The following is a 19,238-nucleotide window of genomic DNA, read 5'->3' on the forward strand; positions in this document are numbered from 1 at the left end:
TTCTAGTTAGACGTCTTTCGCCTTTTCTCTCCAAGTTTATCTCTCTAGAGCAAGGTGCATTTATTCCTGAAAGAAGTATTTTTTATAACATAAGTTTGACTCATAAAATGATTCACAATATTAATAAGCCTCATCGGGGGGCAATGTGGTTTTGAAAATTGATATTACCAAGGCTTATGATAGTATCAACTGGGATTTTCTTTTACATCTTCTTAAATACTTGAGTTTCTCGGAAATGGCCTGTGGTCTTATAAATCAATGTATTCGTTCTCTGTGGTTCTCTGTAGTGATGAATGGAGTTTCAAAAGGTTTTTTTCCAGCTGGGCGAGGTTTACGCCAAGGCGATCCGATCTCGCCATATCTCTTTATTATGGTGGAGGAGATTCTTTATCGCATGATTAAAAAAGCCTTTTTGGATGGCAAGATATTGCCTTTCTATCACCTTCGAGGTACGCCTATTGTCTCTCATCTCCTTTATGCCGATGACATTGTGATTTTTGCAAATGGGAATAAAGCATCTATGAAGTCCATCTCTAAGATTTTAGAGCTCTATGAAGATTGGTCGGGCCAAATAGTGAGTAAAGCTAAATCTTCTTTTATTTTTTCCAAGAGGATATCTTTGCATAGGAGAAGATCTACTCTTAGTATTACTGGTTTTGTTAAGGGTACTTTATCGTTCGAGTATCTTGGCATTCCTATTATATCTAGAAGACTTAAGGCTATTCATCTTGATGATCTGGTGAGCAGGATTCGACGCCGAGTAGGGGGTTGGCAAAATAAGTTTTTGTCTAATGGGGATCTTACTTATTAAGCATATTGTTGCAAGTATTCCCATTCACACTCTCTCTATTATTCATGCTCCTTCATCAGTCCTAACCATGATTAAAAAATGTATGTCAAATTTCTTTTGGGGTGCTAGGGAGGGCAAACCAAAGAAACATTGGTGTTCTTGGCAGAATATTAGCAAGCCTTGTCAAGAGGGAGAGTTAGGTATAAAGGACCTCAAAGAGGTTCAAAAATCTCTTCATATGAAGTTTGCTTGGAAAGTCATTAAGGAGGACTCCTTATGGTCGAATTTCTTTCGGGGCAAATACATAATAGATAATCATATTTCTCTTGTCCACCAAGCAAAATGAAGTAGATTTTGGAAAAGTATTATGTCTTGCATGTCAGAGGTTCTAAAAAACTCCAAATGGAAACTAAAGGATGGCAATATTTCCTTTTGGAGGGACAATTGGCTTGAGGAGGGCCCACTTTGTGAATAGTTTTCATTTCTGATTGTCCAAAGCTTAGAGTGAAGGACTGTAGAGTGGAGTCTGGGTGGGATGTCTCTTTGATTCAAAGATTAATTGGGGAGAGACATTCGGTTGTTATTCTCCGTACGCTTTGTAATGCTAAAGTAGGGGAAGACATTTTAGTGTGGACAGGTAATTCTGATGGTAAATTTTCTACTCATAATGCATGGGACATTCTGAGAGTTCGATCTCCCAAGGTACAGTGGTCATCCTGGGTTTGGATTTCTATTTTGCCTCATAATATTTCTATTATTGTTTGGAAGGCTTTCAATTTTCCATTAAGTCTTGATGATTCATTGAGAAAGGTGGGCATTTACATTGCCTCCAAGTGTGATTGTTGTGTTAATGGCGGCTATGAAGATCAAAACCATGCTTTGGCAGGCGGGGATTTTGTTCAAGAGATATGGAAGAAAGCCGTTGTGCTTGTTTGTTTGAATTATGTTCCTAGGCAAGATTGGCATAACACTATTTCCATGTGGTTCGGTAAGCTTCTAAGCGTTCTCAATTTGGCCAACTTTTGGGATTTATTCCTATGATTATCACCTGGCGACTCTGGATTAGAAGATGTAAATGTCGTATGGAAGGTCTCTACAACTCAATTAGTGCAGTTTGGCAGGAGATTTTATATTAGATCGGACGAGTGGTTGAAAAATTGAAAGCAGGTACGTCCACAATATCTCATGATGATGAGGTTATTTTACAAAGCCTCAATATTCCTATTAAACCACCGAAAACAAAATCTATGCACATTGTCAAGTGGCTTCAACCTATTCAAGATCGTGTGAAGCTAAATGTGGATGGCAGTTCATTAGGCAATCTGGGCCGTTTGGGTGCTAGAAGGGTAATAAGAGATCATAGTGGGAAGTTGATTAGATGTTTTGCAGAACATATTGGCATCGGATCAAGTAACTATGCCGAAGGGATGGGGCTCCTTTTGGATTACGGACTGTGAAAAGCCTAAATCTAATTAATGTTGATATTGAGCTTGATTCTATAATTGTTTTCCAGTGGGTGCTAAAATCTCATTGTAGTCTATGGTTTTTTGAATATTTCTGGGAAGAAATTCGTGAGATTCTTGGAATATTGAACTATTATATTTCTCATGTGTATAGACAAGGCAATGCTCATGTGGATTTATATGGGAGGATTTCTCTTTACTTCCACATTTACTAAAAGAAATGTTGAAGACGAACAAAATGGGTCTTCCTCATGTTAGATTTGCTTAATTTTGTTTGTTGTTGTTTTTCTTATAATATTTTTTCATGTTCTTGTTGGATTTTGGTTATAGAGTATAAGGTTGTTTTTGACACTTGGGTTTTGGGTGTTCTTTTATTCATATCTTGTAATCTTCCAAGTGTATTGTTATAATCACAGTATTCATCCACTATAAGTGAGGGTTTATGAATAAAATTGAGGAGTGGTCACTCTTAGACATGTGGCCCCAACTCTTTAATAAATAAATAAATGTTATCATCTAAATTTTATTTTGTAAGATTCATGTAAACTTTATTTCATTTCTATTTCTCTAAAGAAACAAAGATTCTATTTATTCAGTCAATTGGATAGATAAACAAATAAAAAATAATCATAGTTTGGGATGCAAAAAAGAAGCATTAAATTCATACACAAATCTTATATAAAATATTTACACGCTAACGTAATTTAATGTAGTACATTATATCAATCTTATAATAAAAAGTATTATTATATTTAGTATCCTACACACCATGCACCACATATCTTTTAATTTTTTTCTTATAACATGTAGTGTATGAATGATGAGTAGAATAACTTAACTAATTTAATAAAAATAAATTAAAATAAAAAATAAATATAAAAAATTTTAAAATATATATAATATATAGTGTGGGATGATGAGTAACGTAACCCATCCATTTTGTAAGATTAGAACTTAAATAAAATATTTCACAATTTTATAATAAAAAAAATGTTGACAAGGGCAAGATCGTGTGCACACGCACGTACCGTGATGCTATGCACACAGCAAATGCAATGGAAAGTCCGCTCCGCTTTGCTACCGTTAAAGGCGCAAATTCAAAATGTTACCGTTGGCCTCGATAATGAACCAGAGGCTAAAAGGAAGTGGCCGTTGCCAGCTTTTGCTACCATTTCTTCATAGACTATAATCTATTTCTGCACAGCCTTTAGTCTTTCGCGATCTTCGTGTTTAGCATCTTCTTTGAATGAACAAAACCCTTCCTCCCTTTGATCTTTAAACTAATAGAGCTCTCACCATTTTTTTTTTTTTTTTTGCAAGATTGAACAAAAAGAAACCCTTACAAAAATTATCCAATTTTTTTGTACCGATCAATTTGAAAAAAAGAAAAAGAGAAACCTTAGTCTGTGCGCTTCGCTCTTCTTTTACTGATCTTGAACAATTGCCTCTTCTGCTACCGATCTTTTCTTGTACAAATCTCGATTAGTTGGTTTTCTCCTAGCCCAAAACATCTATTCACAGAAAGGTTCTTTATGGCTTCAAGAACAGTCGCTAAAGATATCATCACCCTTCGAGGTTCAGCGGCAATTGCCAGCGAGTTCTTTGGTATATTTCATCGTATCTTATACATCTTTTAGATCCCCTTTTTTTTTTCTTTTTAACTTACTTTCCGATTTTTCTATTTGTATTGAGGTTTCCTATAAATGTTGGCTGATTTTTGTGTTTTTTGGCAATTACTCTTTCAGGGTATGCTGCAAACAGGTAACAACATTGGGTATTAAATTTCTTCTTCCTTTCTTTAACGTTGCCTTTTTCAGTTTAATATTGAAGACGTATATATGTTAAGTCTTGAAAATTGTGCAGTATTCTCTATAATCGGGGAGTTTATCCGGAAGAAAGTTTTGTCAAGGTAAAAAAATATGGGCTTCCAATGCTGCTTACTCAGGATGAGGGTGTCAAATCCTTCGTTGCCAACTTAACCGCTCAGCTTTCCGGTATGTTCTTCCTTTCCGGCAGTGTTCAGTTTGAATACAAATCAACTGTTGGGAAAGGGGAAAATATCCAACTACAAAACTTCAGGCGCTTTTTTTTTTTTTTTTTGGGCTGATTGTATGTTATTCTAGTAACTGAAAAAAGACATGACAGTTTCTTTCATTTGAACCCCGAACGATTTGGCTTAACATACTGTTAAAGATCCAACTATTAGTCCAACGAGTAATTCTGCTCATTGTCCATTTTCTCATCGTTTCTCTTATCATCCATGATGTGGTATTAGATGATTTGAGACTATTTATTATATTTTATATGTGAACCTATCATCTAATATCACATTATGAAATGATGAGAGGATGATAAGAAAATGGATAATGAATAGATTTTTTCTAATCCAAAAGCTTATGACTGTTGGATACTAATTTGATTAAATTTTTAACCTCGGTAACACGAACATTCTGTTTCCCACTTTCTGAATATCAAAAAAATGAGAAATAAGATTTATTATCATCATCATCAATATTATTGTTGTTGGGTTTGATTCTCTTCCAATTTGTGAGCATCCATGCATCAGTTTTATGTTTCCATCAGTCCAAATTCAATGACCGAACTGTTTGGATTTCTTGTAAAAAGAATGGCTGGAAGCTGGAAAGTTACAGAGGATTGTTCTTGTAATAATGAGCAAGGCTACCAATGAGGTCCTAGAAAGGTGGAACTTTAGCATCGAGACGGATAGCGAGGTTGTTGAGAAGGGGTAAGTAATTTAACTTTTTTCTTCATTGTGCTAAGAAATCACCGATCATTCTCATTGTTTTGTATTCTTTGATATGTTTCAGTGTCTCAAGGGAGAAGAGTGACAAGGAAATCATGAGAGAGATTCAAGCTATCATGCGGCAGATTGCTTCAAGCATTACCTACTTGCCATGCCTCGACGAACCATGTACAAAAGACTTGGGACTTTCTTCCACTCTAATTTCGATTATTCTTTGTGATTATTCAAATCAAATTCCTTTGTTTTATAGGTGTGTTTGATGTGTTGGCATACACTGATAAAGACGTTGCAGTCCCATTCACTTGGATTGAGAGCGACCCCAAACTCATAGCAAATCCACAAATGGTCAAATTGCATTCATTTGATACCAAGGTGAGAGAGACACACACCATGAACTTGTATATATTATTTTATCTGATTGAGACGAGAATTTCTGGTTGGAAAAGTCATTTTTTGGTGGGTTGTGCAGATTCACAAGGTTGACACGCTTGTTTCGTACAAGAACGACGAATGGGACGAGCAGTAGAGATTCATTCATTCAACACTTGCTTTGTTGCCAATTTGTTTGTTTGTGCTTTTTCCTCCCCCTTGTTGACTTGAGTGGATATTGTGAATCTTTTATTCACATTTTGAATAAAATGTCCATTTATTTTGTGTGTGTGTGGGCTGTAGAAGAAATGCAATGCGCGCATTGTCTTGCTTGCTTGCTTTCTCTGGCTGATTCGTTTTCCATCATAATATCATTAATGAGAGATATGATATCCAAGGTAATTTTTCCTTTTTCAGAATTTGCCATCTAAGAAGATTGCCATCTCAGAATAGTGCATTGTTTCTCTTTAAATCATTTTCATCTTGTTTCTCTTGTATCATCAAATCTTATAGAATGTCTTCTTGTTGAATCTAAATTAAGTGCAAAATAAAATAATATCTTTAATATATGGTAGTAATACTAATTAATACTTATATATATATATGGTAGTAAATCTATATATATATATGGTAGTAATACTTTAGAACTTTTAGACTTTTAGTAGATAAGTAATTTTTATTTTTTAGAATATTCCACGTTTGTCAAGGCAAGTAATTGCCAGATATGAAGATTGTTTCTCTTGTAAATAGTTTCTTTATATCTAGTAATATATCCATCCCTCTTTATTTTCCTCAATCGATCCCAAAAGAGTGGTGCTACAGTCATCGTAAACTTGCCTCGAAAGATGTCCCGAATGGTGCATTTTATTTTTTTATTTTTTTATTTTTTTTATGTATTTTTTTAATCATCATCATAAACATTTTTAAAAAAAATAAAAAATTCACATCATTAAAAAAATACTTCCTTAATCATTAATTTGTTGTTTAATTTGTTGTTGAAAGTGTAACTTATTTCATCATAGAAAATGCATTCAAAATAATTTTTTATCGAAAATATTTGGAGAATTCAAAGAAAAAAAATTAATATATTTTTTTAAATAGATTTGATTGTACAAGTCTCAAATAGATAAGACATACAACATCATCATCATCTCCTCTAAAAAAATCGACCCCACCTAAAAAAATGTAAAAAAAACACTATATTTTATCAGTGAGATCTACTTTTTTTTACACAAGAGGTTGGTCCTTCTAGTTCGTGTCATTCCCCGTTTCAAGGGTCATAGGTCCACAATAGGTGCATACTTAACATGCAAGCACGAAACAGACAATTTCTTATAGAATAACACAATCGCGGCATATGCATACATCCAATACACATATCACATAATTAAAGGTTCTTAAGCTACAAACAAATGGGGATATTCACTTTTCATTGTATCCTCTCATTCTCAAGTTGTTTCTTCGAATTCCGGGTTGTTCCAGAGCACTTTCACTAGGGGTATATTCCGATTCCTTAACTCCTGTTAAGGAATCGGAAGACAAGTTGTGTTGAAGCTAAATCTCATTGGACTTCATAATTACTGGTTGTTTTTCTCCGAAACTCTTCTTCAAAGTTGATACATGAAACACATTGTGTAAGTAGATCATGAAATTAGTTTACGAGACAAGTGTGCACCGAGAGTGTGCATAAATACAAGTGAAATTAGGAAAATATAGACATTTTCCTCATCTTCCCATTTTTCATTATTGATGTTAGGTAAAAGTGTGCACCTGTACAGTAAAAGACCCGTACACATAATGTCAAATCACGTAAATCTTAATGTTAATCTTTTTTTATTTACTGTTTAGATCTTAGTGCTCCAACCATTATTGGACCACCGTCCAACCCCTCAGTGGGCCTGTTAGCTTCCAACCTCGACAGAAAAATGCATCAAACACATTATTAGACTGAGCTTCACATGTTTTTAGAGCTTGAAATCTCCTTTATTGTTTATGTTCGATTCAGCCACTGAAAAAGAGTAGAACTCACATAGACGTCCGTGCTTCGGTTGAGCCCTGAGAGTAGCCTTCTTCGAGAGGAAACCAGAACCAAACTAAACTTAGGAGATTATGGGCATGTTTGGGTAAGTAATGAGAGATAATATGATAATTCTGTAAATAATAGTGAAATGGTTTGAATTAAGATATTTTATTAGCTTTTGAAAAAAGAAAGAGAAAATGTTAAATATAAAAAAATTATAAATTAAAAACTTTTTTGAATATAATTTTTATTTTGAAATTTTAAAAAATTGTATTTTTTTTTTTTTTATTATTATTCAAAAATTTGGAAAAGTTGTGTGATAGGTAATGATTAGATGAAAAAACTGAAAATTTGAAATTAAAAAGTGTTTTGTGGATTGAGTGATGTTTGACAAGGAAAATATGAAAATATTTGAGATGAGATTCTCACTTCCCAAACATGGACTAAGAATTCACCACATCAATGGCAGCTCTAAGTCTCAGGAAATCACCATATCATACATCAATAAGGCACTCCAGATCTATATCTATTAGTTTTCCCAGGTTGTTCCCTTCATGTAAGCATTCGAGAGAGAAGTCATGAACTTTGTATCTAGAAAGGAGGCTCCAAAAAATCAATCTCTTTCAGTGTTACTTGATGACCCACGGAGTTTGGCTTTAGGACAAGTAGATGACCTAGTACATTCCCTGGAATTTGAAATATCACTTTCTCATTTCATTATAAGGTTTGAAAAGTTTATCAAAAGAATAAATTGATCCAAGTCCTTCATGCTTTCAGAAATTGTCCATGCTTGAAACATGTTCTATTTTTGCTAGACAAGTACGTTTATTACTATATTTCAAGGTATAGAAGAAGATGGTTTGGGAAACCCTAGAACTGCCTTAGCTCTTAGAATACTCAGACTTAAGTGTTGAATAGTAAAATATTTACAGATTTGTAATGGGCTTTTCCATGTCCTATGAACATATGCATATTGAGCAACATTGTTCTTGATTAGTACAGCGCTTGTATCAAGAAACAGCACAACAAATTCCCTCCACTGCATTGAAGCAAATAAAAGTGGGGGGAATAACATTTATACACAACTGAGCAAGACTGTTTCGAACCAGTGACGAACCTACATCAAGATTGAAACAGAGTAACGAAATCCCCATGACGATGATGATGACGTACCTGTCTTCAACTCATGCCACGGTATATTGCACCAGGCCGAAGATCGTCCATATTATCGATGTTTCTATACCCATCAAACTCCCTCAGACATGACCAGCCCCGGTTGGACAGAAAACTACGGTAATCATCTTCAGTGTAAAAAATCTTCTCTTCAGTGTCGTCATAAAGGCACACTTTTATTGCCAATCCTGCAATTAGGAGTTCAACCTTTCTGCTTAGCCCCAACCAAAAAGAAAGGGGAAAAAAGAGAAAAAGAAAAATGCTTAGCAAAAACTTGTACAAAAAGGGGACAAAAAAATTACATCAACTCATCAACCAAGTTACAATCTATACCTCTTATAAGTACTTCATTATGCCAGGCATATGGCTGTAGTGTACGTACTTGGTTAGAACAAAAAGATTTCATATTAGCAATATAGAGATCTTTGAAGGGTGGGACAAAGACAGGTTATGATAATTAATTCCAGTAAGAAAAAACTACCACCTTTCAACATATTTTTTTCATCATGCACAGATCACTGTACCTTCATCAAGATGAAGCATATAATTCCCCAAAGGCATATCCCGGTCAAGGCTTCGGACTATCTGGTCCTCATCCTCCAACCAAAAGGAGCGTTTAGTTCTTAACCCAAAAGCACATTTAATTGCCTCCTTGATGGCTTCTGCAGTGCCATCAATACCAATTCTTCTAGTGTAATCCCCCCACTTGACTGATATGACCCTTCCACAATATGACTGACTCTCCCCACCTGCCAAAAAAGGGAACAGAGAATAACAGCATTAACATAGAGATGTCATTAGTTTTGTATTGTCCACTTGAAAAAACGAGTGAAGATCCCATGATTCATAGTACTGGGCCTTGATCACACTCACTTGAGCATGTCAGGTGGAGGGCACTCATCGATAGACAAAAAGCGATTACAATTTTTTTTTTTTTTTTTTGAGTAAAAGAAAGTGATGAAAAAAAAAGTCGCATTTAACAGCAAAGTTACCATTTCCAGGGGTCTCTCTCCAATTCCATGGAGCAGTTGCTGCTGCTGCAACTGCATCAGCGGTGGTAATGGCAAGAGGATGTCCATCATGATCTAAACGTCTCTCCAGATTGAGTGTTGGCCTGCCAGTGGCTGCACACGAAAGAACTTAAACAGGAGGAAACACATTTTTCTCTGAGATAAACAGTTAACAAGATTAAGGAAACGCAAGATATGAAAGTGCCATAACAGCAGAAAGAATAGAATACAAATGAATTTATCAAAGTTAATAAAGAAATCTCCAGTTTTCTCCTCCCTATCTCTCTCTATCAGTTAAACTTAGTTATGGGGTACAAATATTGATAAGGACACAGAAACAAGATTGTCCGAACAGAATCTAACACATGAACCAGAGATACAGAGAATTCAGATGACTGCTTTGATTCAAATTCTTCAGGTCTCAGCTTGTATGATCCACACATGATATAAATAGGGAATTATCAAAGACAAGGTGAAACTCTGAAAAATGCATGAGAGTTCTCGACCCAGTTTCCTCTCTATGGACCTTCATGGACTGTTTTTTGGATTACTGAAGTGGAATAGGCCTAAAAAACATATGCAAAGAGAGGATTAAAATATCTACTCACTTGCAACCTCCACCCCTAGTTAGCCTAGTCCATGGTAGGCGCAATTAATACAACCTTTTTTATGATTCTTCTTCGTTTCCTTTAACACCAAGTTTATTGTGTAATGGGATGTTCCCAAAAGAGAGAAAAGAACCAAGAGATCTTTCATAAATACATTTCTAAGTATGCTCTAATAAATGTTCTAGCAAAATCGTTCAGTATTTGCAGAGGATAGACAACAGAGACATAAAATACAGTGTACCATGTGTTGGCATTGCACTGCTATATCCTATACAGAGATCATGTCTTACTCACAAACTGCACAAGTCTATAAAAGGCTTCCAAAGTGACACCCTCAATAAATCATTTCTGCCCATATCTGTTGTCCTCTTCACAAACATTTCTCAACTTGCTTTACTTCCCTCGAAAAGGATACTCCAGTTCTCTGATTGTAGAGTTGAAAAATGAAATAAGTGAAAAAATGATAGCAAAGAAACTTCTGCAAAAACTAGATCATCATTAAGTGACAACGGAAGACCAAAGATCTATTCTCAGACTTGAGATACAGTTCATAGGATTGAGATACAGAGGGACCTTCAACATCTATGGTAAAATTTACAATTCGTACGTTCGAAAGGGCACTCAGGTTGTGGAACAATGAATATTTTGGTCAAACACAAACCAGATCCAGGATAAAGACCCAACGACTGAAAACAAGTCCAAGGAACTCCAACTCCAGTCAGAATTACAAGAACAATTGAAGCGAGATGAGCTCAATGGAAACAAAATTCAAGCGTAACTTGGTTGATGAGTCGAGATCTCAATTTAAACTCTTTCATTTATCCACTATCATCCGATGGAGAGTGAACGCAAGTGATTTTTCTCAAACCTGGCATAGATCTCAGACAACCAACAAACCCACCAACTCCAAATAACCTTGATGAGATTTTAAGGGAGGAAATCACTCAGGAAGACTATGGACAATGGAATGCCCTACTCAATTCCTAACAACGAGGAGAATAGAAAAGTTATCTTTCCAAATGGGAGCAACAAAGGCAGCAGACTTAGATGGCACTGCGGCTTTGTTTTACAAGCCCTACCGGCAAATTGTCAAAAATGACATCACAGCAACAATCAAGAATTTTTTCAGAAGCGGTTGCCTGTTAAACGAGCTCAACCATACACATAATTCATTGAACCAAAAATTCCACCACAGCAAGCCACTACCAACCTAACTGTGCAATGCCATTTATAAGGTAATATGTAATATCCTAGCCAAAACAGTCCTCCATAAGATTCTCTCTCCAACACAATTTGCATTCATCCAAGACAATTCCATCTTGGCCCATGAAATATTCCACATAATGAAACACAAAAAAGGGACAGGGGGCCTAATGGCAGTCAAGGTGGATATGGAAAAAGCCTACGACAAGATGAAATGGAGCTTTATCTTGAAAGTTCTCAAAAACTTTGGCTTCAAAGACACATGTATCAACTGGATCCACCAGTGCATTTCCATGCCCATGTATGCCATCATGCTAAATGGAAGCCTGTTCGGTCTCATCAAGTCTTCTAGAGGATTAAGACAGGTGATCCTCTCTCACCTTTTCTTTAAATCATTGGATCAGAAGTTCTTGCAAGTTTTCAAGTTTACTACTCGAGGAATGGATCAACTGTGTTTGCACAGCATTGAAGTAAGCAAATCTGCTTCAGCCATATCACATTGAGTAGCAACCTCAATCTGATGAGATCGTATTCGGTCATCCAACAAAACAAGAGGCTGGAACTATCTTGAACACTTTCCAATCAATTGTCAAAGCAAAAAATATTAATCCTATCAAATCTAGTATTTCATCAAAACTTTGTCCCTGCAGGCCATTCAGACAATCTTCATAGGCAGGTCAAAAAACAAAACTTGGGCTGAGATTGTAGACAAATCCCAAAGCAAGATAGCAGGATGGAAGGCAAGTCATATCCCTTAGTTGCTTTAGCAACTCCCAACCTATATTATGACCACCTTCCTGCTTCCATAATAGTATGCAACTTCCTTGATAAAATGTTCAAAACTTTTGGTGGGGGCTCTACGAAAAGGGGTATTTACCTCCAAATCATGGGATACTATGTCTATCTAGGGAGAGCAAGAGCCTAGGACTGAGAAGAATGTATGACATTAATAGAGCCCACACTGCTAAACTTAGGTGGTCACTTGAACACTCTACTACCCATGGGTGCAAACTCTAAAGCACAAATATTTAACAGACAACTCTAGCCAAAATCTTCGACAAACCACCAATGCCTCATGGCCCATGGGTTTGTAAGAGTAATCTGAAAACGAATGATATAGAAACATAGGTGATACAGGTTGCATGGCTATCAAGGGCATAGAGGATAAAATGGCTTGGAAGGAGAAGAAAACTGCACAAGAATGGCTCAACCCGAGAGTTCGCTCAACTCTTGCTCAAAGTTCAATTGAGCTGGAATCTGGCGGAGAACTCGCTTGAGACCTCACTCGAGTCTTGGTCAAACGAACATGGCTGAATCACTTTTATTCTGTATTTTAGATAGATTTTTAATTCAATTTGAGTTATAATTAGAATTTGAGATATTTTTTTTATCGGTAAACAAAATTTTATTGATTATACGAATAGGCAAGAGCCCAAGTATACGGGACATATACAAGAGCAACACCTAAGCGTGCTAGTTTAAAGATACAAGGAATTCAAAGTCATGCCATGAAAACCAATTGCAATCAACTAATGGAGTAAAGTATTGAAAAAGAAATTTCTAAGCTCATCCATTGACTGCTCTCAATCTTCAAAGCTTCTTTCATTCTTCACCCTTCAAAAACATCAACATAAACATATTGGAGCCATCTTCCATATTGTTGCAATCTGAGAGTTGCCCCAATTGCCTCTCCAAGAAGCTAGGAGGTCGATTACCCTTCTCAGCATCAGGCAAGCTAATCTCATCCGAGCAAAGATTTTATTCTGCAATGTCATGGCAATATCACAATGAAGTAGTAGATAGTCGACGGACTCTCTACTCTTTTTGCACATACAACAATCTGTGACCATGATTCGACATTTCCGTTAGTAGTCTAGTGTGTGGATCTTCGCCAAGGAAGCCATTCATACAAAAAATATTGCCCGTAGGAGTGCCTTTGTCTTCCAAATATGCTTCCATGGGAACAGATTGCTCTAGCATTCATGCGTATCCCTAGTCGGAGCGAATTTTGTGCGTTGTCATGTCTTGGTAGAAAGAGCGGCCTGTGAACTTTCCTTTCTTAGAGGGGCACAAAAAATATTGTGTTCGACCTAACCCATCAAACGAGTAGAGTACACTAGATCATAGAACTCCGAAAAAGTGTCAACTTCCCAATCTTGTGCATCTCTGAGGAATGTAAAATTCCATTGGGGAGTAACACTAGATAGGATTAAGAGGTCTGTAATTGAGGTTTCTTTCATTCTTGCTATACCATAAAAAAAAATTTATAAGTAAAATTTTATTCATAGTATAAGGCATAGCCCAGTACACAGAATATAACTATACCATAAACTTGTGGATAAATTTCCTTAAGTGTCATATTGCCACACCATACATCATGCCAAAATTTGATTTTGGATCCATCACCCACTTCAAAACAAATATTTCTTGAATTTCAGCCCCACAACTCAAAGATTTTCTAAAGTCGCAGCCCTTCACCTGCCTTGACATAAACCTTAACTGTAGGCATTCATGTGGTATTTTGACAAGTTTTCTTCAAGTTGTCTCAAGTCCTTACATCAAGAATTAAATTTAGAAATCAAATAATCATCTATTAGATTTCTACAGCAGTTTTGTCATCAAAGTCAATGCAAGATCCAATATTTCACACCATAACTCATCAAGTACTCAATACCCAACCACTCTTCATTTTATTCTATTAGGTAAGAGTCTTTATTCAATCCTACAGGCTATCTTGCTAAATTTTTGTAGAGTTAAGTGATTAGAAGGTGAAATACATAGACTGTAGGGCTGCTAAATGAACTTCCGGAGACATAGATGGGCTGCTTTCTCCTTAAATAAGCCTGATTATGACATTCGAGTCTTGGGCTGTTAATTGGATCATGGTGTGTCAGTTATTTCCAAGTCAACTTGAACCCGACATGAATCATTAAACAAGTAAATCAACCCCCCGATCTCAACACGCATGTTTCACAGGTTGACCCGACATGGACTGTTTATGTATCCGGGTAGTGCCAAGTTTAAAAGGGGAGAAACCAAATCTGTACAAAACTATTGGAAGCATTGTTTAACAAATATCAAAGATTGATGGTTTACAAATGTGATAGCATCTATTATATGATATGTTATGAACAGAAGCATTATATGTACTGCATGTGCTCATGTTATAAACATTTTGAAAATGTTCATTAATGAAAGCTAAAGAATTAATTAAATGAATGAATTATGATGCATGAATGTATGAATGTTTTAAAAACGTTTTAGTTGCATGATTATGTGCAGTGAATCAGTGATACTGGATTAAAAAGCAGGGGCAAACATCAATGTATGAACTGTGGTGGTTTGGTCGTATCATGATGTACAATGGTATTGAGGCAAAAAGCAATGGCAACCATCAATGTATTGTGGAGGCTTACCCACTTGAGTAACCCATTGTTTATCTAGTGCTATCAGGCCTCATATGTGATTTTCACAAGTGGTCATGGAAACAGAATCGAGATCTTTGCAATCTCCAACCCTAACATAGGATGTAAATGTGCATTGGCCACCCAAAAGGATCACAGAAATTTTTTTTATCATATGTAAAATATTTTGTAGATCCTTTTCATAATTATGTTTACAACTCCTTTTACTGCATGATGTGATATTTCCTACTCATTTTTATGATTGTCAGCCATGACACAGGGTGTAAAGGTGTGTTGGCTACCCAAAAGTTAAAAACAAAATTGTGTATACAATGTTCTATCAATCCTTTTCAAAGATAAAAGTATGTTTACAACTCCTTTTACTGTATGATATGCCATTTAATTAGTATTCAACTCATTCTGTTTTTATGTTTTTAATGTCTCAAGTAACGATCACAATGAGTATGCAAGCCAAAGTCAATAGAGGAGACAATGACTTAGTGAAACTAACTTAGGCTATTCATTTAGGATAATTATATGACATTATGATTTTTTCTAAATCTGAACGTGCTGAATTCTATTCTTATATTATTTCAAGGTTTCGTTAAGTGATCAATAGTGTTTGAAATCTATATTGTTCATAGAACTCTTATTAGCTGGTGCTATGGAAAGTGCCATGTAGCATTCCTAACCTTATTGGAAAGGGGGTGTTACACAAGTCCTAGATGGGCCACCTTCAATAATGTCATTGGAAGCATTCCCACACTGAGCATCCCTCACCACGTCTTCAATCCAAACTTCCATTTCGATCCTACTTGATCCCATGTCTTGTAATCTTGCAATCTTGTAATAATGTCATTGTCATTCTAGTAATATGTTTATTTTATTGGCAGTAATTCCATCCAACCAGTCAAGATATCTTATGGTAGACTGAAGTTTGAACAACACAGCCATCTAAAGAAGCATGGCCCATGCATGTTCAATTCTTTCTCTACCGCTTTACAACTAAACAGGCAATAAACAAAAAATTCCATTAGAATTCCAGATACTAAGCTAGTCACAAGCCACAAAAAAAAAAAAAATGAACATCTAAACAAGAGTAAATAGGTGAGAAAGAAACATGGAATACAAATTAGTAGAATATCAATCGAATACTCCTTTTTTAGATAAGTAATATAATGATAATCAAGTATGTACATACCTTCCACAGGTCCAAAAGAAATGCCGGCATCCTCAATCCCTGCATAAGCACAAAATAGTTAAACAGTGCATCGTATAGACCTCAACATCCTAATATAAGTACGCCATATCATACAATCATAAGATGTAATTAGGTTGCATGGTGCATTACTCCCCTCCATCCCAAGATAGGAGTTTGAAAATGGCACACATCTTAATGAAACAAAATACATATAACATCTTCCTATAATGCCCTTAGTTGGGCCAAGAAGGATGACTTTGAATTTTGAAAAATGTAGGTTCAATATAAATGACAATAGAAGAAAATAAATGGATAAAAACTTTCAATTTAAGTAGAGAATCTTCCTATAATGCCCTTAGGTGGGCCAAGAAGCATGGCTTTAAATTTGGAAAATTGCAGGTTCAGATTTAAGGATAGTGTTGCAAGATAAATGGGCAAGTACTTTTGTTTTAGTGAGTTGAATATGCAGACAAATAATCCTTGCAACGAAACATCCTAATTGGAAGCCTAAAACTAAAGAAAAATCGAGCCAGAAGCCTTTTAGATCCAAGAACAAGTGTCCATGGTAATTAATAGGGTCAATAATATCTGTTTTTATTTATTTGTGGTTTTTTCTAGCTGTAGGCCATAATTGTGAGTCTTGGGTTTCATTTCATTAACAGTCAAGTCATAAAATGTTTGTACGGGTACCGGTGGGTTTGGCCCAATCCAATAGAGTTTTTTTACTAGATATTTCAAACAGTTCAACCCTAACTTTTTTCCATACGGTAAGATGGTAACCCACCAAATAAACCCTTAAACATTCTCAACTTGTCAAATCTTGTTGCACAAGCTGTCTGCTTAGAAAATAGACATCTTTACTTTTTAATCCTGTATCATCCAAGCGCAATCCTTTATAGAAACCCTCGAGATGTTGTTCTACAATCCTAACCCTTAAACCCCAACCTTCTACCCTAATGCGCACCACAAGACACAAGCAGACTCTAAATCTGCCCTAAATTCAATGAAGAAGCTGACCTACATAGCCAGATTGTCAGATATCAGTTTAAGTTGTGAACAAGGTATTAAAGGATCAAAAGAAAATTATGCGATCAAGTCAAATAATCTAGGACAGATAATATGAAAATGTGCCACAGAAAATTGGTCTTGTATGGAATATCTACATGCTATGTCGTTCTAGCAATGCAACTCTACGGGCATTGGTAGAACAACATAGCATTTGAATGAAGAGTAAAAATTAAGGGGTAGAAATTTCAAATCAAAAAAGAACTCCTAAGAATTTTGCACTTGCCAGAGAAAATTATCCAACTTGGATGATATCATCTATCCATTATCTAATATCCATAGATGCATACCCAGTAACCTATATGATCTGTTTATAGGCGCTTTCAATGCACAAGAGTATATGATATTTGGAAACAACCGAAATCAGGGAATATTGTGCGACAAGATATATAGAGAATCCGGTGACATACTGGATGTTTGTTTTCCTTTTTTTTTTTTTTTTTTTTTTTTTGGGGGGGGGGGGGGCGCACTTGAAATTGCTATTTAAGTGCTTCCTGCACTCTGAGAAAATAGCCAGGCACATGAAGACTCTTTTTGCTTGCTACCTTGAGTGTGGACTGCAATGATACGCTGGTTATACTCTACATCACTTTGGAACTCAACTAGAGAGGGGATTGGCGTGGGGCCATAAAGGCCACTTAATAATTAGAATATCATTTTCTAGTTTTAATTAGAAGCCATGATATCTTATCAACCAGTGTATGGGGACTTGTAGATTAACATAGTCTAATTAAAGCACTGATTTCAAAGCTTTATCAGATCACTTCATACAACAGGAAGCTTTACACACGGAATTCTAAGACAAAAGCTCTTTTATGTCGAAGTAATGCAGCACATAAGCACCGGAATAGCCATAAATGCATCAATCACATTATAGACAGCTGAAATAGCAATGAAACCTACATCCAGAAACATAAATTTGAAGGAACTTTCTTTACAACAACGAATTATTAGTTCGTACCCAATTCTACTTCTTCGAAAATAAAGATTGAAACAGAGCTCAAGTCTATACCTTTATCCGAGAATTGCATATAGGTATCAACTTTAGGCGGCGTGGGGCTCTTGTACTGCGCATTCTTACTTCTCTCTCTCAAAATCTCCTCAATTTCCTTGTAATACGACATCTTGGCCGACCCACTCCCCCTATCTTGATGCTTAGCCTTCTTGAATTCCTTAAGCAAGTTCCTCCACTTATCGGTGCACATTGTTGGGGAACGATCAAAACCCTTTTCCCTCATCTTCGATGAAATCTGCTCCCATAAATGCTTGTTAGACTTAGAGGTGTTAAACAACCCGTCCATCTCTCGGCGAAGAGCGATTAGGCTACGGGTCTCGTCCTGGACCCAGGTCTCGGCACGCTTCTTGGGGGCCTTGACCTCGACCTCGTGGTCCTCGTCGCCGCCGCTGCTATCACCAAGGATCATCTGCTGGTGGTGGGGGTGAGGGTGGTGGTGAGGTGGGAGGTCTCCATTGGAGACGACCTCGATCATCATGTCGCGGGTGCTTTCCTCCTTGTAGAAATCGATGGGACGGGGCTTCTCGGAGTACATGGTGGTCAGTGTTTGTGTCTTCGTCTGAGAGAGAGAGAGAGAAGTGGCTTACGTCTAGAAAGAGATGGGGATTTTGATGGGTGGAAGTTGGAGTGAGAGTAAACTCATTTGTGGGGACTGGAGCTGGTTTGATACTTTTGATTGCTTTCTTCGATATTTGGTTTCACTTTATGCAGACGTAACAGTAACTTTGAAGGAGTGTGTAATTTCTGTCTGAGTTGTGAAAAACACAGCCAGGAGAGAGAGAGAGAGAGAGAGAGAGAGGCGTGAAGTTCAAGCTTTGTGTATAATTAGCGAGAATGAGGAGATGGATTCAACTTGAAACATATTTTTTTTCCTTAAAATAGAAATGCACACGAAGTCTCTGTATTTTTTTTTAAGAGAAAAGCTTGTTGCAAGCACCCTATGCAAGCGGCGTGCAAGTAGGGCCTACGCGGCAAAAACAAAACGATTCGTTTTTGTTAAGGAAACAATCCCTTGATTCAAGGCTTAATATGATTTACCTTAATTCTAGGACATTCATTGTATAGATTGATTCTAGTTTCCTTTCATGCAATTATACGTTATATTCTTGTTTCCTTTTATGTAAACTAGACGTTATGTAAATCTTGAATATAT

The 19,238-nt window shown here is 36.3% G+C and overlaps 3 protein-coding genes across 11 annotated transcripts; 2 read left to right on the forward strand and 1 right to left on the reverse strand.

Moving 5' to 3' along the window:
- Positions 1 to 235: 235 nt before the first annotated feature.
- LOC118344233 lies at positions 236 to 2,247 on the forward strand. Its single transcript, XM_035684363.1, has 4 exons — positions 236 to 739; positions 1,289 to 1,492; positions 1,601 to 1,778; positions 1,958 to 2,247. Exons 1-4 carry the CDS (start codon positions 236 to 238, stop codon positions 2,245 to 2,247), a joined length of 1,176 nt encoding a protein of 391 aa, XP_035540256.1.
- A 1,175-nt stretch (positions 2,248 to 3,422) lies between these two features.
- On the forward strand, positions 3,423 to 5,824 carry LOC108988469 (mitotic spindle checkpoint protein MAD2). The gene is made up of 7 exons (XM_035684454.1): positions 3,423 to 3,858; positions 3,999 to 4,014; positions 4,117 to 4,247; positions 4,879 to 4,999; positions 5,082 to 5,185; positions 5,268 to 5,389; positions 5,487 to 5,824. The coding sequence occupies exons 1-7, from the start codon at positions 3,786 to 3,788 to the stop codon at positions 5,541 to 5,543; spliced, it is 624 nt and encodes a 207-aa protein (XP_035540347.1). The 5' UTR covers positions 3,423 to 3,785; the 3' UTR covers positions 5,544 to 5,824.
- A 2,448-nt stretch (positions 5,825 to 8,272) lies between these two features.
- On the reverse strand, positions 8,273 to 18,893 carry LOC108988511 (trihelix transcription factor GT-1-like). 9 transcript variants are annotated; one of them, XM_018961785.2, is made up of 6 exons: positions 18,083 to 18,892; positions 16,006 to 16,044; positions 9,572 to 9,718; positions 9,104 to 9,328; positions 8,913 to 8,946; positions 8,273 to 8,790 (listed from the first exon to the last, which is right to left on the reverse strand). In XM_018961785.2, the coding sequence occupies exons 1-5, from the start codon at positions 18,618 to 18,620 to the stop codon at positions 8,930 to 8,932; spliced, it is 966 nt and encodes a 321-aa protein (XP_018817330.1). In that variant the 5' UTR covers positions 18,621 to 18,892; the 3' UTR covers positions 8,273 to 8,790; positions 8,913 to 8,929. The 9 variants fall into 9 exon arrangements, with proteins under 9 accessions (XP_018817330.1, XP_035540342.1, XP_035540346.1 ...); XM_035684449.1 differs by having other exon boundaries at positions 8,273 to 8,767; positions 8,913 to 8,960; positions 18,083 to 18,891; XM_035684453.1 differs by having other exon boundaries at positions 8,273 to 8,767; positions 9,572 to 9,703; positions 18,083 to 18,890.
- Between the last annotated feature and the right edge of the window lie 345 nt (positions 18,894 to 19,238).

The sequence above is a fragment of the Juglans regia genome, chromosome 13 (assembly GCF_001411555.2).
Source record: "Juglans regia cultivar Chandler chromosome 13, Walnut 2.0, whole genome shotgun sequence".
NCBI classification, from domain to species: domain Eukaryota; kingdom Viridiplantae; phylum Streptophyta; class Magnoliopsida; order Fagales; family Juglandaceae; genus Juglans; species Juglans regia.